This window comes from Grammomys surdaster, unplaced genomic scaffold (genome assembly GCF_004785775.1).
Source record: "Grammomys surdaster isolate TR1022 unplaced genomic scaffold, NIH_TR_1.0 124253, whole genome shotgun sequence".
In the NCBI taxonomy this organism is placed as follows: Eukaryota; Metazoa; Chordata; class Mammalia; order Rodentia; family Muridae; genus Grammomys; species Grammomys surdaster.
Window position 1 is genome coordinate 294,933 of NW_021619309.1, and position 25,218 is coordinate 320,150.

Sequence of the window (25,218 nt, forward strand, 5' to 3'; positions counted from 1 at the left end):
CCATAATGACTAACAAAAGCATCTATTTCTTAGTTATATGTAAATACATTTCTTCACTTGTTTTCAAAAGTTCATGTTATTGGTTAAATTTAGAACTATTTCCATTGAAGTTGAATATAGGATGTTTGGGAACTGGATGCTCAGTAGGGGAGAAGGGAAGGAGAAAACAAATCTGTAATACCCATTAGAATACCTCATTAACAGTTCTTGGAGGCAGTCAATAAAAAAGCGTAAAGTTATGCTAAACCCTTTCTGTTCCTCATCTACAAATGCCTGCATATTAAGTTAACACCAAAACAATGCTTTTACCTGGGCAGACAGGAAATTAACAGGTCAAAAGTTACAGAAACAAATGCTTGTATTGGTATCCACAATCTACATAATGGTTTTGAGACAGTCACACATTGAATTCAAACTGGTCTTGAGTATGCAAAAAATACTGCTTCCTTAGAATAAGCTTCCTCAGAGCTGGAATTACTGGATTGGATTACTATGTGATTATATATTTGTAAGTAAATAGTGTCTACTTTCTACCTCCCCCAGCCATTATTCAATATTATTAATAGTTCAAATGTAACAAAATTTAGGAGGCAGGGAATTTCTCATATGTTTCTATTTTACATAGGGCCACTTTGCTGGTGGCTTACACTTTTAATCCCAGGACTGGGGAGGCAGAGGTAAGTGAGTCTCTTGAATTCATCATCAGTTTGGTTAAAAAAGGAAAATTCCAGGAGAGCCAGAGCTACACAGTTAAACCATGTCTCCAAAATCAACAACAATAAAAGAAGAGGTTTCATAACTGAATGCTCTTTCTATTAAAATTTAATTGCACCATGATTTGGCAGAAACACTTTTCTCCCCAGTCATACGTTCTTACACAGAGGAAGAAAATACAAATACCACTACATTAAAAGAATGTAGAATTGGGAGTCAGGATAACTTTCTTCTGTACGGAATTTTAAGCACTTGACAATTTGGCTGGGCTTCATGTTTATTTTTCCTTTGCAAATCATTTTTTTTTGTGACATGCTACATAGCATGATACAGTCTTCATAATATTAGAGATCAAATCTTTCTCTCCCTTCCCATAAAGCAAATATCTGTGTATTTTAAAATCATGTTTAGATCAATGGTGATTGCAACCACTTCGGAATTATTTTAATTATTTTTAAATGTATTTATAAATAGTTAATTGTATCTATTAGCTCAGATTGATAGTTATTTTTGAAAATACATGCACAAATTTCCATAGTAGGAATGCTTAAAACCAGGTTGCTGCCTTTTGACAGTACTTTGCGGTCAGAGGGACACTGACCGCTGCATTGCGGCAAAAAATGTGCGCATGTGCAGGCTTTGCCTAGGACGCATGCGTAGGGAACAGCGTGATAAACCTGAGCCATTGCGGCAAGTCTGGCGCAGAAAGGAGAGGGAGCTGGAGATGCCAGACGCTTGGTTCTGAGGAGTGACTTGCAACGCAATGGAGCGAGGAAGGTCAGTTGGTCAAATGGCTTCTTCTAGTAGTGAAAGGTTCGTGAGGTTTTTGACGACCCAGATACTTTTAATTTTGAGAATCAGAGAGCAATCCATTGGAGCTGAAAGACGGACTCCTTGGGCATCTGGGTGTCACACATTGCCTTTATTATGGTGGTCTGAGGTTGTGACTTTGGAATCCAGGACGTAGGAGCTGTGTTGCCGCAGCATGTGGGCTCCGGGATGTGGAAGGTCTTTTGTCGCGCGGCCTCTGGACCCCTGGAAGTCGGAGCTGTGTTGTGGCGACCTGTAGATTCGGGGATTTTAGAACTGTTACTGTGGCTTGTGGGATCCAGTCGGCTAGAGCTCTATTGCCGCAGCCCGTGGGCTCTGGGAGTGGGGGTGGGTAGGAGCTATGGTGCTGTGCCGCTGCTGGCGACCTGTAGATTTGGGGATTTTGGAACTGTTACTGCGCGGCCTGTGGGCTGCGGGGATGGGGGTGGGGTAGGAGCTCTGTTGCCGCAGCCTGTGTGCTTTTGGGCGTGGGAATTGGGCTGCCGCAGCCTCTGTGCTGGGGGGTGGGGTGGGATCTCCATCTGAGGTGGAAGGAGCCGGAGCTTGGTTGCCACGGCCTGTGGGATACAGAGCGTGGGAACACTGTTGCCTCAACCTGTGGGCTATGGGGGTTGGGTGCTCTGTTGCCGCAGCTGTGAGCTTGGGGTGGGGGGGGGAGCGGGCACTCTGTTGCCGCAGCCTGTGGGCTATGGGGGCTGGGAGCTTTGTTGCCGCAGGCCATGAGTTACAGGGAGGTGTGAGCTCTGTTGCCGCGGCCTGTGCTCTTGGGGTGCTGAGAGTGTGTTGTGTTTCTGCAGGCTTGGTTGGGGAAGCTCGGGCTCTGTTGCAGTGGCCTGTGAGCTATGGGGGCTGGGAGCTTTGTTGCTGCAGCCCGTGAGTTATGGGGGTGAGAGCTGTGTTGCCGCGGCCTGTGCTCTGCGGGTGCTGGGAGTGTGTGTTGTGTTTCTACAGGCTTGGTTGGGGAAGCTGGAGCTCTGTTGCCGCAGCCTGTGGGCTATGGGGGTTGGGATCCCTGTTGCCACAGCCTATGAGCCCCGGGTTGTGGGAGCGGGAGCCTTGTGTTGCCGTGGCCTCTAGGCTCCTGTTTGGGGAAGCTCTGTTGCGGCTTTGGGCGGGGGTGGGTGGGTTGTGGGAGCTCTGTTGCTGTTTCATGTGGCTTCAAGAATGTCGAGCTCTAAAATGGTGGCACGGCTGCTTTGTTTGAAGCTAAGCGCAATTGGAGGCTTGTGGGTGATTTGTAACCTCTGTAACCAGTTCAAGGTCATGTGGTTGTGCTGCTAGAAGATAACTCATAATGGTGTGTCCAGGTTGCAGGTGGCCAGAATGCTTCTGAATCACTGTGGTATGGGATCTTGGAACGCTGAGAGTGGATGGAGGTACAAATTCTGGTAGAACTGAGGCAGTAGGGTGTGTCATTTTTAGCCCTGCAATGCAGTGTGAGTCGACTTCCGGCTCTTCAAGGGTGGGGTCTATAGAGGTACATGTACGGAGTATACCAATGTTGGAGGGGGGGGGATGTCGTTGAGAAAGAACCTGTGGGGGATGCCCTGACCTCAGTTTAAGACATTTTTCTTGTGATCTTCTCTTCTAATCAGGTAGTATATTTTGTTCATGTTCCCTTTTGTACAATTGTTCCCTGCTTACAAGATAGGGCTGAAAGCCTCAGTGTTCCATTTTGTTTATTTTGTCACTTTCAACCACCCTTCACAGTGGAGATTACTGTATAAACTCTGTGCCATACTTGCTTTTACCCACTCGGTAGAGGTAATAAGACAGTGTATTTTTTTATTTTATTTTTTTTCCATGGCGTCCTGAATTTTATCGTTCAAAGTCATCCTGGTATTTCAAGGTGTCATCTCCTATGTCAAACTGCATTGTGAGGATCTGTAAAGATGGCCGCTGCTGCAGAGGTGCTGAAGTGCGCAGGCGCAGCATGGCGTATATGAGCAATAGACCCCCCCTTCCCCCATTATGCGACAAATCGAAGGAGGCTAACAGCACTTGTCAGTTCTGCGGTGTTGGAATATTAGCCACACCCTCTCTTAAGGACCATGAGAACTGAGCTTACTGAGAACTGGTTCACTCGCTACAGGATCCAGATGCAGTAGAAGTGACACCTACCTCTCCATTCATTGTCAAAAGGGAATTAGCAGAGGAATTGTGTAGTATTGGCATCAAGGGGATGACAACCATTTCCTTAACCTGGTGCTATAGCTGCATATCTTTACCCTTCGTTTTTTGCAGTGACGCAGTAGGGAGACTTGTTTGCGCATGCTCCTTTTCACAGGCTTGGTCCTATCTTCCCACATCTTTGATAATGGAAGGGGTTTGTGTTGGGGGGGGAGGGGTTGAATTTTTCCATGACGTCTGTCTGCTATTGGAAGATGGGGTTGGAGGAGAAAGAATATAGAGGTTAGAGGTATGTGCGACTTGTTCCTATGTGACAGAGCAGGTGATTCCCTATTATGGGTGGGTGAGAATTTAGAATAATTTAGAATAACAATATAGCCAGGTCAGGACCTATTGATGATGCTTAAGATTATATTTTAATGTATGTTTTTAAAATTATTCTCTCTGTGGCAGCTAAAAATATAAGTTGTAATTTCTTAAGGAGAAGACAAAAATTAAAAAAAAACAGGGTTGTGAATGCTTGATGTATGACTTTTTGCAATTTTTGAAATAGAAACTACTCTAAATTTGAAATAATACTGAACAAAATAACTGTAATTTATGCTTCTTTATCAAAGACACAAATTTAAAACAGGATTCTGACATAATTTGCTTTAATGTCAGACATGGTATGTATCTCATTCTCACTGGAGCTGGTGATCCGCTCCACCTTCACTTCTCCCTTATCTTGACCTTGAAACCATAGGTGTGACATACTCCTGTGTGGACTTTATAATTTCAACATTTTTTCATGTTTTTTTTATGTGATTGCTTTTGAAAAAAATATCTTGTTTTCTTTCACATTTATGGGTAGGTAGTATTTATGGTTGTCGTATGTTGTAAACATTAAAAATGGTAAATGTTAGACGATAAATATTGTTTTGGAAGTTTATATTTCTGACATGACAGTCTGATCTTCTAGCCAAGGTTAACTTTAAACTTGTAATCTTCACAATGCAGTTGTTAGACTTCAAAAACATGCCTTTGAAATATTGTATATATGTTAGACTTTAGACTCTAGTAGCATAATATTTCAAATAATCTTTTGCCTCAGCTACTATTAGTGAGTTATTATTACCCACCATTTTTTAATTAGTTGAATCAGATCATTTGCCTTTTCTTTATTTTATTTTTTGAGACAGGATTTCTCTGTGTAGCCCTGAGCCATCTCTCCAGACACAGATCTTAATATATTTTTAAGTATAAAATATTTTTGTATTTTTGTATTTTGTATTTATTTTGTATATCTCATTTTGATCACTCCATTGTTTGACACAGGCTTCATATGTTAGACTTGGTTGGCTTACAACTTGTATATGTAGAACAGACTGTTGGTTTTTGTTGTTGTTGTTCATTAGATTGTTGTTTTTGTTTTTTTGAGAAGGTATGGAATGTGGAACAGTGAGGGGTGGAATAAAATCTGGAGTATTAATAAATAAATAAATAAATAAATAAATAAATAAATGACGAAAAAGAGCAGACTGGTTTTGAACTTAGAAAGATCTGCCTTATTTTGCCTTTGTTCCTGCTTTTGCCTTTAAGTACTAGAAATAGGCACACTTTGTTATAATTTTACCTGCTTTGAGTTTTATTATGAGTACCTTTTAATATCCACTATTCTAAGTGAAGGCTTTATTTTTTCCTTCAAACTTTTATTTTGTTTTTATTGTGTGTTTGTTGTGGTAGGAAGAGGAAGTGTCCATGTATGGCAGATCTAGAAGTAAACATAATTCTCCACCTTTTCAAGGGTCCAGGGATCAGTTTCAGATTGTCTGGTTTGTATTCATGGAGGGCAATCTTAGCCTACTGAACCATTTTATCAATCCTATATTTATGTTTCAATGTAAGTACTCATTTAGCCTAGACTGATCCCAAATTTGTTAGGTAGCTCAGTGTATCCTTGAACTTTTAATTTAGGGTACCCTGTCTTTATCTTAGCAGTGCTGAGATTAAAGGTATGTACTACAACCTCTTATTTACACAGAGCTGGTAATTGAGCTCAGGGCTTCCTGCTTCCTAGACAAGATCTCTTAAATTTTCATAATGCATTTAAATAATTTTTTATCAATTAATGAATTTGTTAATTTTTTTCTCTTTCAGGGATCGCTTACACTTGAGAAGAACTACTGAACAGCACGTGCCAGAGGTCGAGGTCCAGGTCAAACGTAGAAGGACAGCCTCACTGAACAACCGAGAGTATGTGAATTCTGAGTTAAGAACCAAATAACAGAAAAGTATCATACAAAAAAGAGATTACAATGACATTAATTGAATATCTAAAATAAAAGACGTGACAAAATAATTAAATTCTTAATTTTGTTATTTTAACATAAGTCAGCTTTTATCATTTCAGCCATGCCTGGTTGAAATATTTACCTGCCTCCACCTTAGGAGTGCTAGAATTAAAAGCATGCACCAACACACCTGACTTCTTATATGCTATTTAGTATAATGTGACTTTTTCCTAACATTTCAATTACATGAATGTTGCTTCCTTCATCTTTCCCATTTATTTTGTGGTACTTGAATTAAACTTAAAGCTTCATACATTTTATCAAAGTATTCTATTTTTATTTTTGCATGTGTAAGGGATTTTTACCGTTAGAATTATTTATTCACAGTATGAATATCTATGTTATGCTATTCATTTTGCATTCTTGTAGATGCTTTTCCTGCATTGGTGGGACATTAATGTACACATTTGGTCCTTACTTATAATGAAGCTTATTATTAGTTTTGAGATGGATATCCAATGCTGACCTTGATTTTTTATCACAAATCAGAGTATCCTCTTGACACTTGAAACTTCTCCACATCCCAAGTGCTGGTATTGCGTATGTGCACTACCATGCCTGGCTATAGTTAGATTCATTGAATATTATATCTTAGCTAAAAATTAAAAAAAAATATTTTCATCAATTCTTTCAATATACATATGTACACACATAAATGAATCTTGATCTTTAACTTAAACATCTTTAAAATATACTGATTACTGATGTATAAACCAATTTATTGAGTCTCAAAACTATTATAAGCTCATTCTCCTTTTTTTCTTTTTTTCTTTTTTTTTTGGTTTCTCGAGACAGGGTTTCTCTGTGTAGCCCGGGCTTTCCTGGAACTCACTCTGTAGACCAGGCTGGCCTCGAACTCAGAGATCCGCCTGTCTCTGCCTCCCAAGTGCTGGGATTAAAGGTGTGTGCCACCCCCGCCAGGCCTCCTTTTTTTCCTAGAGATAATCTCAAATTGTTCTCATTTCAGGGCCTTTTCATGGCATTCACATTTGTGTTTGTAAGGGTGTATAAGGAGAAAAATTTTGGTTCTCCATATCTTTCTTTGCTACCTTTACATTGGTACATTTGTATAATGACTTTATTTTATAGAATGCACAGTATGAGTGCTTTAACAGTAGTTATTTCTTACTAGACTACTTGACATTTGCTTATGCATTTTGGAGCAGACATTGCAGCTATTTATTATTGTTTGTTTCACATCCTTTATACTAAAGGACATTTTTTTCCCCAAAATTGTAGACAATAGGCAAAATCTTGTGCCACACACACAGTACTAAAATAGTTTAATACAAGCCGGGCGGTGGTTGCGCATGCCTTTAATCCCAGCACTTGGGAGGCAGAGGTAGGTGGATTTCTGAGTTCGAGGCCAGCCTGGTCTACAGAGTGAGTTCCAGGACAGCCCGGGCTACACAGAGAAACCCTGTCTTGAAAAACCAAAAAAAAAAAAAAGTTTAATACACTAAAGATAATAAAATATCATATATGATATTTATATATATTATATATATTATTTATATAATACTCCTTCCAAAGCAATCTTAAAAATAAAATACAGTTAAAAGACATGATTAAAATGATATATTAAGACAGGATCTCACTATGTAGCTCTGTCTGTCCTGGAACTCATTATATAGACCAGACTGGACTCAGACTCACTGATAGCCTCCTGCTTCTGGGATTAAAGGCGAGTACCACTCTACCTCGGTAAGAATGATTTCTAAAACTAGGAGAATTGACGCCCACAAGTTGTGTATAAACTTTCAACAACCATCTTGCTAGTGAGGAAGGATCCCTTGAGTTTTTCTCATTTGAGGAGTAAGGTATTAGATGGGCCTTGAACTGGTAATCAAAGCAATTTTGCCTTAGCTACATCAGAATCATAGATTATATGTTACTAGAATGCAACTCTCTTGGTATTTGTTTGCTCATTTCTTCCTTCTGATTTTTTTCCTGTCTTTTGGAGGTTTCACCAGTTATCCCTGGCTGTATTAAAATTCACTCTGTAGACCAGATTACTTCAAACTTATGGCAATCCAATTGTCTCTGCCTTCTGAGTACTTGCATTATAGTTTGGTGAAAGGAAATGGCTATTGTGTTTTTCTAAAATTTTATTCTATAGAGCAATAACATACATGACTAAATAAAATCTCTTCATTTGTTGCAATGAGCTTGGCTTTTCTTAGGTGTCAAATATATGGTCATATTTTTTTAAAGGTTTATTTTCTTAAGTGCTAAATCATTTGTCTAACCCATCATTATTTTAATATGTGTGTGTGTGTGTGTTTGTGAGTGAGTGTATGTGGTTGTGTGTGCATGATTGTTTGTGTATGTATATACTTTGAAAGCACTGACAAGCTAAGAGCACTGACAGCTCTTGCAAAGGTCCAGAGTTCAATTCAGAGCAACCATGTGGTGTCTCAAAACCATTTATAATGGGATCTGATGCCCTCTTCCTGGTGTATCTTAAGAGACCAATAATGTACTCACATATATAAAATGCATAAATCTTAGAAAAGAAAAAGTTTTTTGTTGCAGCAGAAGCTGGCCTTTTACTAATTCTATTGTATCTACAGTCTAGGTGCTGAGATTACTAATTTGTGACATTTTAATGCCTGTTTATTTTGATAATGCTTTTTTGATACAGCTTCCCCCCCACTTTTCTCTCTTTTGTTTCTTTTTCTTTTTCTTGGGGGTGAGATGCAGTGTTCCTGACATTGTTTCACCATGTAGCTCTGTCTTGAAACTAGCTCTGTAGACCAGTCTATTCTTGAACTCATAGAGATCTGCCTGCATCTGCCTCCCAAGTGCTGGCATTCAGGGCATGTGCCACGAGCCACCAGTAGAGTGTTATTATCTAATTTAATGTAGTTTGTAGCTCTTTATATAACTGTAAATTACCATGAACTTGTGCCAATCTATTTGTCTATCCTTCCTGTATATTAGAATTACAGGCATATATGACCAAGCTGAGCACTTTGATGTCAAGGAAGACAAAAATCGCTTTCCTCAGATCTCTTTATTATGTTTACATGCTACCTGGTGGGATGGAGAATGAAAGTTAATTAGAAATGGTCTAATTTTCCCTTTTGCCTCTCTTCCTATTGAGTATAAGTGTTTTAGGTAGTGTCTGGTAGAAATCCCCTCATTAATGATTTGTAAATCATTTAAACCCTTGCCTATCACAGATTTGAAATTATTGTTTTCATATAATGTAACTGGAAAATCTGGTATTGATCATTTCTATAATGAGGACTCTTGGATTTTTAGTTATTACGATACATCCCTGTAGTGAACAGATATCTAGTAGTTGTTTATTCATTCTTGTTGGCAGAAATTCCTGTTTGGTCTCTATACTACCAAATTGTTTAGTGTTATGTTCATACCTAAATGACAATATTTTAAACCATGTTAGACTTTTTAAAAGGAGGCTCTTTTAGAGTAAAGGTGCTTATATTTTCCTGTTGATTGCTATCTACATAGATACATGTCTTCCATCATTTAAAAATATTGTATTCTTGCTGTAGGTGTCAGTTGTACCCTCGACGTTCTCAGCAACAGCACGTTCCTGTGGTGGATTTCCAGGCAGAACTGAGACAGGCATTCTTAGCTGAGACACCAAGAGGTGGTTAAAGCAGTATTGGAACTTCAAATTGGTGGAAGTCAAGGAAAACAGGTTAGATTTAATTCTAAAATTAAGAAAAAAAAGTAAAAAGAAAGAGTAAGGTATCTAGAGTTTAATTGATACAATTACTTTTTTAAAAAAGATATATGTAACCCAGCATGAGGCACACACAAATTTTGTAAAATATATTAAATAACATTGAGACCTATATAGTTATGATCTTAATGCATCTGCCCTTTCCTGTCGTGTTTCCATATCCTATATTGGAATGCATTAAGGAAATTTCATTTTCATTGATTCTTTTTTTTCTACTTTACAAAAAATGCATTCATTAGTGAATTTATATAATTACCACTTGTGAGATTATTTTTTCTGTTATTATTTTACATAGTATTGTATGAGCTTTTATTACTTTCAAGAAATTGTTCTGTTTATGAATATACTGAAATAGTTATTTTAATTATAATTCAGTAGGTATGATATTCTACAGAAGGTATTAAACCATAATTATTTTTAAATCAGCATATCATGTAATAAAAATACCACCTATAATGTTATTATAACACTTATTGATTTAGATTTACTTTATATTATATTTTACAATGTAGTGCTTTTTTTTTACAGTGTAGTGGTTTTCTTTTGCCAATCTGTTTCTTTTACACCAATTAATTTATTTAATTGAGACATATTATGTGTATTTAATTGAGAAATATTATGTGTATGGTGTGATACCTGTATGTCTGTCCACTGTGGACATTCAGTACTCACAGAGTTCAAGGCTTTCTTGGACATGCTGTGAAATAATTTTAACAGATGTCTGTCATTTATAAATATTGCTCTTGCTATAGGTGTCACTGGTACCCAAGATGATCTCAACAACAGCATGGCAGTTTGAATTTATGTAGTGAGTTACAAAACACTGCAAAATGAGACTCTGTTTCACATTTTGGCCAAGAAAGCCTGGATTTCTTATCTTTCTGCTTCTATGACTTAAATGTTGAAATTATATATGTATACTACTATACCAGTGTAATTTTTTTACAGGTTCAATGTTTTTATTCAGGCAGGATCTCATTATATGATCTTGGCTGACCTCTAATTTAATGTAAGGAGGGAGCCTCATAAGTCCACCCCACCCATGTTGGGCTATTGATTGGCTAAGTTTTGTGGAGGTATCCATGCTCGCTTACTGTGATAGTTCATAGGTATAATAACTTTGCCATATCAAGAAGACAGTATTTTCCAGATGTCTTCTATTGTATGGCTCATAATTTTTCTACCCATTCTGTGATGGCTTCTTAGACTCGATTGGTAGTGTTGTGATATAATTTATGACTGAGCCCTCCACTTCACTTATTTTCTACACTTTGGTTAATTGCAAGTTGCTGTAAAGCACCATCTATTGCAGAGAGAAGCTTCCGATATGAGGTGAGAAATGAACTAATATATGGGTATAATGTTTTTAGAAGGCAGTCATTTTATGCTATGCCAGTTTAACAGTAATAGTTGCAGCTTCCTCTATAGTGCCTGTATTTTCTTCATCTGTATGCCATGCATTAACTTAATCTATTTTAGTACTTTAAAAAGTAAATATTACCTATTTTTACAGGAATCTGCAGTAGCCTGAGATGATATCACAATCCCCTGCATTAGAGGTGTAGTGTAGAGCATGTTTTAGGAGAACTTGTGTTTTAGGAGAACTGCACTCTAGGGTCCTCTGTAAAAGCATAGTAGCATCTCATAAACACTGAGCAACTCTCTTCCTGTTTTCAGTTTTTAAAACTGTATCAAGTAAGCTAGGTGACTCCTGCCTTTTATTTCACCAATCAGGAGGCAGAGGCAGGTAGATCTATGGAAGCTCCAGGCTTCAGGCTGTGTAGAGAATGCTATGTAGAGAGACTGTCTCAGAAAGCTAATAAAAGAATTAACCAATTAAAAATATACAATTAAATTAGAAAGCTGTTGGCTATTCCCATAACATCTATGCCAACAAGCTGTATGTAATTAACATGGTTAAACAAGTGAGTATAGTTGGATACAGTATACACATATATATCCTAGCGTGGAATATCAGGGTCAATAAGGTTTATATACTTGTATAGAGATTTAATGGGAAATTCAATCCTATTTGGCATGTCTTCTGTAGTTTGTACTCTGACAGCACTGAATGACCCTTCCATACACAAAATTTGCCTGTTGTTTTCTCTTAGCAGTTGTGACAGAAGCATAATGAAATCCAAAGTGCTATCCCACCACACCATTTATTTTATATACAGTGTCCTGCTTGCATGTATCCCTGCAGGCCAGAGGAGGGCACCAGATCTCATAGATTGTTGTGAGCTACCATGGCATTGCTGGGAATTGAATTTAGGACCTCTGGAACAGCAGCCAGTGCTGTTAAACTTCTGAGTCATCTTGCCAGGCCTGCTAAACACTTAAAAGTTTTTTTTAAATTATTTCTGTTTCTTTTGAGAACTAAGGTAGTATCTAAAGCCTATTACTAACTGGATTGTTCTCACTTTTTAAATGTATACAAGTGTTTTACCTGCGTGTTTGTATAAATACTATATGCATTTAGTGCCCATGAATACCAGAAAAGATCATTGATTATCCTGGAACTGGAGTACATACATATAAGTTATTGTTATAAACTCCTGAGCAAATAGAATCATATTTGACAATCTTGAAAAGAGGATCCTTATGTGGGGCCATATTACATTAATTTTCAACCAGGTTTCCAGATTTCTTAGTGTGTTTGATGGTGTCATAGATGGCTAATGTCATCTGTATATCGGTTTTGGGTACTAAAAGTTTGCAAAAATGATTAACTCTAAGTTTTTTGGTGTAAACATTGGAATATATTCTACAGTAATGCAACATGTATAATCAGTTATCATTGACTTCTTTGTTTTTGTTTATTTCTCCTTTGTTTCTCCTTATTTCTGTTTTACTATCTTATCTTAATTATGTTGAATAAAAAGAAGATAGTGGGCAACCCTGTCTTGGTTCTCATTTATTGGGATTGCTTTGAGATTTTCTCTATTTAAGTATAGATTTCATTGTAAAATTGTTATAACCATTGTTTTGTGAAAGTTTGTTCTTTACAATATTTTTTATATATTCATGAGGCAATATTGAATTTTCTATGTATTTTGAAATGGTCATGTGACTTGTCTATCTCTACATATGAGATTTATTAGGTTCATTGATATGCGTATGCTAAACCAAACCTATAGCTTTATGATAAACACAAGCTTTATTGCATTGAGTTATGTTTTTGATATGTGTTTGTATTTGATTTGCATGTATTTGCAGGTATATGGTTCACATGTTTATTATAGATTTTGGTCTGTACTGTTTAATTTGTGTGTCTATGCTTGGTTTTGATATTAGAGTAATAATAACTTCACAGGAGGAGTTTGAATTGTGCCTTATATTTTTTTGATAATTTGAGTATGCTGCCATACCTGCCCAACAATTTATATTGGCTTCTAGGCATCCTAATCCCAGGTCTTATATTTGCAGGCAGGTACTTTCCAAGTTGAGCCATTCTTATCTTATATTCCCTTATATCTTGTGGTTAACAAACTCTCCCTCCACTCTTTCTCTCTTAATCTCTTTCTCTCTCTCTTCCTATATGTATATATGTATATGTGTGTATATATAAAACATATGTTTTATATATACACACATATACATATACGTACATACACATACACACATACATACACCTCTATATATTATGTATACTGTATGTATGTATGTATACTGTAATTTTTTTTTATATAGCCCTGCTTCTCTTGGGATTTTCTCTGAAGAGTAGGCTGGTTTTAAATTCAAGTCTGTCTGTCTCCTGAGTGTTTGGAATAAGGTGTATGCCATCACTGTACAGCTAATAAATTTTTAATAACACTTTGGATTAGAGGCATTCATACACACACACACACACACACACACACACATCATTATTCATGAGCTTTACTTCACTTGGAGAACACTGGTAGTTCTAAACATTGTGGCTGATTAATGATATGAAATAGTAAGATCATGCTGAGTTTGGTGATGCTTTCCATTAGTGTCAGCACAAAGGAGGAGAGGCAGTCAGATCTCTGTGAGGCCAGCCAGGTTTACTTCTTTGACTTTCAGAACAGCCAGGGCCAAAGAAATATCATGCTACGTTGAAGGACAGCTTGCTAGCCTTTGTTTGTTGAAGTATGTGCCAAAATTAAAAATTTGTTAGGTGAATTAATTGGGATAATTGAAGATAGGAAAGAAAAGCTATCAGAAGAGTTAAAAGTATTCATCATAGACTAACAGCTACATAAACTTCAGAGTAAGAAAAGTAGTTTTGAGAGTTTGACACAGCTAGGCCTAGTAGCAAATACCTTTAATCCTAGCAATTCAGGGACATGTAGATTTTATTTATTTATTTATTTTTGTTTTTGTTGTTGAGATAGGATTTCTCTATGTAACCTTTGCTGCCTTGGAACTTGCTGTGTATACCAGGATGGCCTTGAACTCATAGAGATCCTCCCACTTCGACCTCCTCCTTCATGTTGAGATTAAAGATATTTGCCACCACCTCCTAGCAAAATGTGAGGAGCTTTAAATGTGATAGTTTTATACATACAAATATTCTTCAAATTCCCCAAAACATAATATGAAGAATTCTGGTCTTAAACATTTGTTTTGATACATGTAACTAAGCTATCTTGTGTGGCAGCTTCTCTGTTTGTCTTGTTTGGAAATATTCAGAAGTTTTCCTATGTATTCCAGGCTAGCATTGAATTTCTAGACATCATCCTATCCTGCCTTACCTCTTCCAAGTTCTTATAGGCATTTAAACATACAAGTTTTTCTTGTTGTTGGTTAATTTTTTTGGTGAGATGAGGAAAGAAAGGCTTTATTTGTCTTACATATCCAGAGCCATAGGGATATGAGGGGGAGTACAAGACAGGATGTGATTTTATTTTAAATCAATAATTGGTTAACTTCTTGTAGTCAAGCTATTCAGGATTATGTAACGATTACAAATTCAAGGCTAATATTAATAGAGCAGTGTAGGAACTGAAATAAAATAGATTAATAGTAGATTTAAGGCTAGATTGGGCTTTTTAATAATACACCATTCCTCTAAAAAAATCAAGAACTTGTACTCTCACATCTTAACTTCACATTCTCATTTAAACTTTTGATTAAATATGGGCAGAGTGCCCTTGTAATCCTAATACATAGGAGGCTAAAGAAAAGCATTAAATTCTATGCTAGGCGGAAGTAAATATGAACAAATACTTGTGAAAATTTTATGCTTTAACATGCAGTCAGTCTCTAACAAAGGGCTATATTTCCAGGCCTTCATTGCTATTTACATTTACTCTTTTGATACTGAAAAAGTTCTCACTTTCTGTAAAACTGTTCCTGCCATACAACCACTGAATTGTTCCTCAGCGTTATGTATGCTTTTATTGTAACCATATGTCAGTTTTCAGCTTCTATAGTTTGTGCAATTCAATGACACACTCACTGGTTCATGGAGGAGGTTTATTCTTCGTGATCTTAAGAGGGGGCAAAAGTAGATTTTGAACTGAGGAGTAAATGAGATAGTGATAAATTTTGGTAACTGAAAAATGGGTGTTTTTGAAATATAGTGTTTTAAAAATGATTTTAATATTATAAAAATAAGTATTTAATATGAAGATGGTCAGAATAAGTGCTTTCCTTCCAAGCAAGAGGATCTAATTTTATAAGCACTTGTATAAATACCTGGTAATAATGTTTTGAGATGTCTCAGTGGATTCTGTAGAAGACTCCCTTTTGGTTTCTACCACTCACATGGAGGCTCACAACTACCTGTAACTTCTAACGGATTTAGAACCTGTAAGTTCTAAGGGATTTGATGATATCTTTTTTTTTTTTTACCTTGAGCACCAGGCACATGCATGATACAAAGATGTGTGCCGACCATACACACAGAATAAAACATAATTACATGCTGTGAATTGTAGTTGACATCTGTGAAAGCACTACTGAGTGCCAGAGACAGGTAGATTTCTCTAGCTTATAATATATATTGTGATCACATGTTATAAACAAAGGAAGGCAGCATTGCTATCTGGCCTATAAATGTATCCAGAAACATACCCAGGAACCTTTCCAAAACTGATGGACAATTGGTTTCATAGGTATGGTGGGTGACAGTAGTGTTAAAATGGAGGACTGGAACTGTTCATTGTTGGACGGACATGAGAGAGAACACGGATATTTATGAAGTTATACTGTTTGAAAATTGCTGAATTTTTTTTAAAACCATGAATTGAAGTACAAATGAAGTATGTTTTCCTCTGCAGGACCCATCCACTGCTTGTGAAACTTTGGTCAAGCTTACATTGTGTGTTAATAGCCTGCATCCAACCTTTATTTATAGCCCTCTCCCAAGTATTAAGGATCTTGAAAATTTAGTGTTGACAACGGCTATTGTGGAACAGCAATCATGGTAAGTTGTATATTTAAGAAAAAGGTTAGATAGCCGATTTAATGACCCCACATCATAGTTTCTCAAAGTATGGAGTTTTTTTAAGTGAAAAATACTAGAAATAAGGATTCCTACATAGAGAAGGATGCTCATTCTACTGCTTAACCTATTCCTATCCTATATAGGGTGGTCAAAAGCTTTGGAAAGAGTAACATGGAATGCATGCCTTATGTAATTTTTATTCAATGACTAAATCTTTTAAGGGACCAAGTTATAGATAGATGACTCTCTTGTCAAATTGAAGATCATAAACACAGACTACTGGGAAAGAACAGCTTTTGATTTAAATATCATAGAAGAAATACAGATGGATAAAGAGAGGTTGTCCTATAGATTACTGTGATTCTGAAAGCCAAGGACACAGATTTACAAAAGAAAAGATGCTATTCTCAGATTTAACTATTGTGACTCATGCCTAAAACCAGCATTTTGGTGTTGGAGGCAGAAAGAATAGGGGCTCATGGTCATCCTGTGTGTATGAAGTCCAGTATCACTCTTGTAACCCTGATCCTATTTAACAATTTTTAATAAGAGTGATGTGGATCTGATGGATCTGGATGCCTTTGGTGTGCTCATGGAGCACTGTAAGTTCATTGAGTTGCTATTCATAGCTTTTTAAGGTAATTTTCTATGTTTACAAAAAAAATTGAGAGGACCAGGTACTGTTAGAAGTTTATGTAATCTTGTAGAAGGAAAACTTGAACATTGAAATAGCAACTCTGAGGGAGAACTAAGTTGAAAGGATTTCAATTTATGAGTAAATTCTCTTAATCCTGCTAGATAAGATAATACTTTAAGGTTCTGAGAAGTGTCAAGATATTTAGTGATCCTAATTCAATTTGATATTTCAGTAATTAGAAAATATTTGAAAAAGAAACATGAAATAACATGGTTATGTAGGTAATGAATAAGCCAATGTTAGAAAACTGGGCTACAAATATACTTACCATTGATTTCTTAAAATTGGCAGACTGTGGGTAAGAGTAGCAAGATGCTGCAGCATATTGACTATAGAATGAGATGTATCCTGCAAGATGGAAGAATCTTCATTGGCACATTTAAGGCTTTCGACAAGCATATGAATTTGATTCTCTGTGATTGTGATGAGTTCAGGAAGATCAAGTAAGTCTGTTTTGGGTAATGGATGTGGAAGATAGATAGAGGGAAGATTTGAGCTAAAGTAATATTGCATAGAGTGACTATAGTGAAGATAGACACTTTGATGTGTCAATTTTTCTATCTTACCTGTTAGCCCTTTTTCAGGGTTCAGTCATATCCTTACATTGCATTATTGCCATTGCATGCATATCAGACTGGCAAAAATAAAAATCTGATGTCAATATTATTTGGTTATAATTTTTTATACATTTATCATTTTATTATAATTGAGGCTTCAGTTATGCCTATTTAAATAGGTCTTGTTATATAATCTATCAAAATTTTGCAAAAGAACGTCATTTTGCATATTTTTATAATATTCAGCAAGCATTCACAGGAAAATAATTTTACTATTTTTTACATGACTAAGTCTTCAGACTAAACAGGCAAATAAATCATTTACATGAGAAATTTTGCGTTGAATTTTAAATGAAATATTTGATAAGAATCACAAAATGATTTCACTAATGTTTATTTACTTCTGATTTATAGGCCAAAGAATGCAAAACAGCCAGAACGTGAAGAAAAAAGGGTTTTGGGTTTGGTCTTACTACGTGGGGAGAACCTGGTTTCCATGACTGTGGAGGGTCCACCTCCTAAAGATGTAAGGAAGATGTAGGACAGGACATGCATGGTTTTGACTTTAATTTTTAATTTATAAAAAGAGGGTTGATCTATAATGTGGAGGACATTTTGTTATTCAAATGTCTTATCAGTATACAGTAGAGGAACACAATAAAATATCTAGTATTTGCTCTAGCTAGAAGTTCCAAGTACTATATTGAACAGATAGGGAGAGAGTGGGTAGCCTTGTCTAGTCCCTGATTTTAATGGAATTGCTTCGGTTTCTCTCCATTTAGATTGATGTTGGCTACTGGTTTGCTGTATATTGCTTTTACTATATTTGGGCCTTGAATTCCTGATCTTTCCAAGACTTTTACCATGAAGGGATGTTGAATTTTGTCAAATGCCTTTTCAGCATTAATGAAGTGATTATATTGTTTTCTTGTTTGAAGTTGTTTATGTAGTGGATTACATTGATGGATTTCCGAATATTGAACCGTTCCTGCATCCCTAGGATGAAGCCTAATTCATCATGGTGAATGATCATTTTGATGTGTTCTTGGTTTCGGTTCTCTAGAATTTTATTGAGTATTTTTTCATCAGTGTTTGTAAGGGAAATTGTTCTGAAGTTCTCTTTGTTGGGTCTTTGTGTGGTTTAAGTATGAGAGTAGTTGTGGCTTCATAGAACAAATTAGGTAGTGTTCCTTCTGTTTCTACTTTGTGGAATAGAATAAAGAAAATTGGTTTTAGGTCTTCCTTGAAGGACTGATAGAATTCTGCACTAAAACTATCTGTTCCTGGGCTTTTTTTGGTGGGGAGACTTTTAATGACTGCTGCCGTTTCTTTAGGGGTTATGAGACGGGTTTATCTGATCCTCATTTAAATTTGGTATCTGGTATCTGTCTAGAAAATTGTCTATTTTATCCAGATTTTCCAGTTTTGTAGAGTATAGGCTTTTGTTGTAGGATCTGATGATTTTTTTAAATTTCCCCAGTTTCAGTATTTATGTCTCCCTTTTCAGTTCTGATTTTTTTTTTTTAAATTTGGATACTGTCTCTGTGCCCTCTGGTTAGTCTGGCTAAGGCTTTATCTATCCTGTTGATTTTCTCAAAGAACCAGCTCCTGGTTTTGTTGATTCTTTGTATAGTTCTTTTTGTTTCTACTTGGTTGATTTGAGCCCTGAGTTTGGTTATTGCCTGCCATATACTCCTTTTGGGTATAGTTGCTTTTTTTTTTTTTCTTGTTCTAGAGCTTTCAGGTGTGCTGTCAAGCTGGTAGTGTATGCTCTCTCAAGGTTCCTTTTGGAGGCATTTAGAGCTATGAATTTTCCTCTTAACACCTATTTCATTGTGTCCCATAAGTTTTGGTATGATGTGCCTTCATTTTCATTAAATTCCATTGCTCTAGCTGCATATATAGCAGAGGATGGCCTTGTTGGGCATCAATGGGAGGACATGCTTTTGGTCCTATGAAGGCTCAATGCCCCAGTGTAGGGGAATTCAACGGCAGGGAGGCCGGAGTGGGTGGGTGGGTTGGGAAATATTCTCATAGAAAAAGGGGAGGGGGCTGGGATAAGGGGTTTCTGGGGTACACTTGGAAAGGGGATACTATTTGAAATGTAAATAAAGAAAATTAAATTAAATACAATGTTTTAAGAATAGAAACAGTGTCTTGGCTTTAAATGCCTTGCATATTTGTTGGAATTTTATTTACAATCTCTAAGGGTTAATTCTGGAAAAAACATTAGTAACATTTTTCTTTATCCAATTTATTCTGCTTTAAAGCTCATTATTGTTTTCATAGTAGAACATTAATTTTATTATCAGTTCAAACAAAATGTACTAAGCCTCAATGGCTTTCTAAAGTAAAAGAGTTTTATATTTTGAATTATTCTCAAAGATTCCAGCCATTTCTTTCTATCATTTAAAGCAATAAATGCTTGCAAAATTATAATCATAAAATATCAAAATGTTTTAGCAGAAAAATCTGTAAAAAAAAAAAGAAATTATATCTAGTACTTAATACCAGTACTTGGTTCAGCTATATCTTTAGGAATTAAGGAGTTATTTATGATTATACCTACATACTGGATACTCTCTAAGTTATGGTATGGAATTGACTTCTCTCTTTTTATCTTCACATAACTCTGTTTTCACAGTTTTGGGGAATGACTGTCAATAATTATCAAACACATAATATAGTTTGTCCAATCATTGGACAAACTGAACTCCCACTTACATTTGCATGTTACTTTATGAAAGCACTAATGTTTAGCCTTGTACTTGTATACTTTATTTTTTCTGGTATATTAAGAAAGGGCATGTATTTTTACTCTTGATAGCAACATGCTACTTCTATTAGAAGGTAAAGTGAATACAAATCTATGAAGGACAGAAGTATAAATGAAATTTTATTGGGAAGAAGTTGTTCAGGATTTGACCTGTTTATGTTTATGCTATATTACAAGGTCTCTGTATATTTTCAAAATCTGAAGGATGTTGACGAGTATTTGTTATATTTTCCTATCACTTATTCATTTCTATATAAAGCAGTTGGAGCTAGGTGGGTTGTAAAGATGAGTTACAGAATTTGCCTTTCAATAAAATTGGTTTTGAGCAAATTGGACCTATTGTGTAAGTTATACATTTTTGTTTTAGACTGGCATTGCTCGTGTACCACTTGCTGGCGCTGCAGGTGGCCCTGGGGTTGGAAGAGCAGCTGGCAGAGGGGTACCAGCAGGTGTACCTATTCCCCAAGCACCTGCTGGATTAGCAGGCCCTGTCCGAGGAGTTGGAGGCCCATCCCAGCAGGTATGAATCAGAAATAAAATTTTCTATTGATGAGTAGAGCCTGGCAATGATGAAATGCAGAAACATGAAGATATATATATTATTTAAATTGTATATGTTCTAAAAAGATCTGATATTCAACTGTGTAAAAGGAAGAGACTCAATTAAGTTAAAAAATAAGATTCAGTTATATATGCTAGATTGAAAAAAATCACAAACTTAGAAAATGTTAATATGCTAAGATTTAAAAACATAAAACTAAAGCCAGATGGAGTAGTGCATGGCTTTGCTATCAGGATTCTGAAGGCTGAGGCAGTTAGATCTCAAGGAATTCTAGCATAGCTGGGAATACTAGATGGAAAGACCATTGTCTCAAAGAAAGAACAAACAACAAAAGAACAACCTACCGACAAAACATAAACCCACAAACAAAACAAAAGTTCCAGACTACTGGCTCAGTAGCTCTGCAGGAGTATTTACTTATTATGCATAAGTCCCTGGATTTATTCTTCATTAAGAAATAGAATAAGATAAGTACAAGACACAGCAATTTATACTAGAACATATTTACTATTAATTTTCTTCTTTTGGAGAAAGAGACCTCACTCACCTTTTGTCTTGACATAACTTCAGGTCATGACCCCACAGGGAAGAGGCACTGTTGCAGCTGCTGCTGTAGCTGCTACTGCTAGCATTGCAGGAGCCCCAACTCAGTATCCACCAGGACGGGGAACACCACCTCCACCCGTAGGCAGAGCAACTCCACCTCCAGGTAAGGACTTTATGATAAATAATAATGATTTGTCTTCTTAAGTGATTCTATAATCTTGAGGAAATATCTAAATACCGTGATTTAGATGAAATAAGGCATCATCTCATTGGCTTGCTAAGAATTTAGGAGACATTGAATTTCAGGACTACTTTAATTTATTACTTATCAATTGAAAATGGATGTGTTTTTTGTTTTTATTATTTGGTTTTTTGGTTTTTTTGGAGACAGGTTTTCTGTATAACTCTGACTGTCCAGGAACTATCTGTATATAAGGCTTGGCTTTAAACTCACGGAAAAATGTCTATCTCTGCCACCTGAGTGCTGCGATTAAAGGTGTGCACCACCATTGCCTGGTGAAAATAATTATCTTTCTAAATATATTCGGATGAAGATTTTTCCTCCCTACTTCTCCATTCACCTAAATTGGCACATTTTCCTTACTCTCAATTAGAATGCAAACCAGATTAGGCCAAAACAAACATAAACATGAGCTAAAGAATCTCCCCACACACACACAAAACACAACATACTAAGATGCATTCACTTTCACACATAGGAAGCCCATAAAATCAGGAAATGTAGTACTTGAGGCAATGGTAAAAATTAGTAGGTATTCAGACAAAAGATTATGAGACAAACTCCAAATATCCTATAGAGATAGTTTTGTTTGTCATCTACTGATAGGCATGGACTTCTCTTGAGGTAGGTTGATATATCCATTGGGATTTTAAAGTGGTTAGTTTAATGGGTAGGATGGGAGATTATGTTCACTTCCACTTTCCGTATAGGGACCCAGTATTACTTAGACAAGTGCAAGCTTGGTATAATAATACATGTTCATTAATCTTCTTGCTAGAAATCCCTGTTTCCATGGTGTCATCCATCTTTACAGACTCCTCTAGTCTCTTTCCTCCTCTTCAGTAGGGTTTCCTGAGGATTTAGGCCAAGTAATCAATCCTAGGTCTTTCTGTGCACCTTGTCTGCATGTGGGTCTCTGTATTTGTTTTCATCTATTGAAGGAAGCTTCTCTGATGATGGCATCACAAGTCAAGGATCTGTCAGTATGGCAGAATGTCATCAGTGCTACATTCCTTTAGCAGAGCAATAATATTTTGTTGTCTCCTATATTTGTGGCCAATCTAGTTTCAGATTCCTGGACATCTAAGGAGCGGTCTGACTGATTCCATCTCAAGGAGAGGAAATTAAACCAAGTCAGATAATGCTTACTCCTCTAAGCCATGTTACTTTTATCGATCATATATGGTTTTATGCTTCGTTAACATATTTGTAAATGACCTTCATTTCTCATTCTCAGTGTTGGCTCATTTCTTTAATCACTGTTTTGTGATAAATTGTAACAGCTTTACTGAGCTAACATGAAGTGTTTACTATTTTTTGTCAAAATTTCAGGCATTATGGCTCCTCCACCTGGTATGAGACCACCCATGGGCCCACCAATCGGCCTTCCCCCTGCTCGAGGGACACCTATAGGCATGCCCCCTCCAGGAATGAGACCCCCTCCACCAGGAATTAGAGGTTAGTGGTTATGTTACGACCTGGGAATGACATCCGGGTCCTTTAGTTTTAATATACTCTTCATAATATTAATGGACTTTTTTTTTCCTTTCTAGGCCCACCTCCCCCAGGAATGCGCCCACCAAGACCCTAAGATACAGTTGATAAATCTCAGCCCTTCTCTTTCCCTACAATGCTTCTTGTGAAATTGTGTAGCCTGCAAGCTTTTTGACCCCTCTTACTGCATTAATTATAGATAATAAATACATAGAGCAATTCAACTGGGGTTTTTCTTTGTCTGATTTTGTTAAAGCTAGAGTGAAACCAATTGTGGTTTGGTGGTAAAATTATTGTTAAAGATAACTAAATTAAATTTATATTAAGTAAACACAGACATGTGTAAACACAAACATGAAGTTTGCTCAAGTTAGCTTCTTAGGTTAAGATGGTAGAAATAGTTTCCTGACTCTGACATTCACTTCATGCATTGGTTTGAAACCTTACAGAAAAGAAAAAAATCAAGGTCGATTTGCTAAGATTCACAATGTGTCGTGCTTAAAGGTGTGTGGAGATATTTAATAATTAGATATTTAAATTCACATCAATTATGGCACTGTTATGTCATTATGGCTCATGAATTAAAACATGAAATACAAGGTATTTTCTAATCTTTCAAACATTATTTTCTAATCATTTAAACATGCTCTATTACTTAACAGTATAATTATGTTTACAAATATACATACATAGGCATTCTTTGCACACGCACACACATACACACACATATGCACACAAAGATGTTCACCATGTACTGGGTCCATTTTGTTTTTTGTTTGTATATTTGTTTCAGTTCAATACTTGACATTAAATAAATTATAAAATGTTGTCTCTGAAGAAGACTCATTCTCAGAAGTCAATGATGGTTCATATGTGTGGGGCCTTGTGAAATTTCCAGTATCCATGTCAGTATGTCTGCTGATGGTATTGTGCAGCTTCTGTCATGTCCAGAAGGAGTTGCCAATTAACCCTCCCTCCCACGTTCTGGAGGTGGGTAAGCAGGAGACTCTCAGATTTGGGTGTGAGTGATGACTGCATATTCGAAGAAAAATCTATGGTCTTTTTCCTGAACTAAAAGTGTCCCTTCAGAGCTGAGTTGTAAGATGAACATCATTTTTCTAGTGTAAGTACCATTTTGAACTATGTATTATAGACTATTAATAACATTTTTTTTCATAAAAATTTTTATAGGTTAGAAATTATGCATCAACATGCCATTCTATAAATATCCATGGAAGAAGTTTTGATACATGAAATTCTCCTAACCATTTAGACATATCATGGTCTCTTAGGGGAGTTGATTCAAGGTCTTATGTACCCTAGGCCGACCTCAAATTTCCCTTATGGGCAAATATGAATGTGCACTCTGATCCTTCTGCCTCAACATACTATGTTCTAATATTACAGATATTTCTTTCATGCCCTACTTCATTCTAATTCTAATATTTATATGAGCATGTGTCCAAAAACAATTTGATATTATCCTGACTCTGCCTCCCAAGAGCTGGGATTAAAGGTGTGTACCACTATTGCCCGGCTTAAGTTTCTTTAGCAGAGCATGAAGAAGTTTATTATACAAAGAATAAGACACACACACACACACACACACACACACACACACACACACACACACATTGAAAAGAACAATGAGTTTGGGTATGCAGGGTAGTTCTGCCCAGCATGTATGAAGGTGTGTTTAATGCCAAAAATACATAAACCAATTGTGTTGGTGCATTTTGGAAATGGAGGCAAGGAGATTAGTACAGTTTCAAGGCTGTACAATGAAACCCTGTCCAAACATCAGAATTTTGAAGATTACTTGAAAACTATAATTTTTAACTTTTGAGTCATTAATTATTATAGCTTTAGTTTTGAAAGATTGATTATGTATTGGAAACTGTTTTCCTAGAGATTATTATGTATATTAGGACATTGGGAGTGGAAAGTGAATTATAAAAGTTATAAGATACAATGAAATAATGAAATAATTGTCTAATAATTTTACAGACTTGCTTCTGTGATTTACTGATTTAAACAGATTCATACAGTTAAAAATTTGAAACTGCTTCTTAGTTCTTTTATCGCCTTTCAAAGAAGCTGTTTATTCTTTTTTATGCATGTCATCATAGTATATGAATTTTATAAAATGTATTAAAGCATGCTTTTTGTACAACAGTGTCCAATTCTGAAATATGGTATAT

At 36.2% G+C, this 25,218-nt stretch overlaps 2 protein-coding genes across 4 annotated transcripts; both read left to right on the forward strand.

Moving 5' to 3' along the window:
• The first annotated feature begins 1,380 nt into the window (after window positions 1–1,380).
• Snurf (SNRPN upstream reading frame) lies at window positions 1,381–16,089 on the forward strand. 3 transcript variants are annotated; one of them, XM_028784553.1, is made up of 5 exons: window positions 2,082–2,179; window positions 2,853–2,921; window positions 5,815–5,910; window positions 9,533–9,681; window positions 15,978–16,089. In XM_028784553.1, the coding sequence occupies exons 2-4, from the start codon at window positions 2,869–2,871 to the stop codon at window positions 9,636–9,638; spliced, it is 255 nt and encodes an 84-aa protein (XP_028640386.1). In that variant the 5' UTR covers window positions 2,082–2,179; window positions 2,853–2,868; the 3' UTR covers window positions 9,639–9,681; window positions 15,978–16,089. The 3 variants fall into 3 exon arrangements, with proteins under 3 accessions (XP_028640388.1, XP_028640386.1, XP_028640387.1); XM_028784554.1 differs by lacking the exon at window positions 2,082–2,179 and adding an exon at window positions 2,356–2,418; XM_028784555.1 differs by lacking the exons at window positions 2,082–2,179; window positions 2,853–2,921 and adding an exon at window positions 1,381–1,491.
• Window positions 16,011–23,241, forward strand: Snrpn (small nuclear ribonucleoprotein polypeptide N). The gene is made up of 7 exons (XM_028784552.1): window positions 16,011–16,123; window positions 17,133–17,284; window positions 17,813–17,924; window positions 20,542–20,694; window positions 21,307–21,445; window positions 22,856–22,981; window positions 23,077–23,241. The coding sequence occupies exons 1-7, from the start codon at window positions 16,121–16,123 to the stop codon at window positions 23,112–23,114; spliced, it is 723 nt and encodes a 240-aa protein (XP_028640385.1). The 5' UTR covers window positions 16,011–16,120; the 3' UTR covers window positions 23,115–23,241.
• The last annotated feature ends 1,977 nt before the right edge of the window (window positions 23,242–25,218 follow it).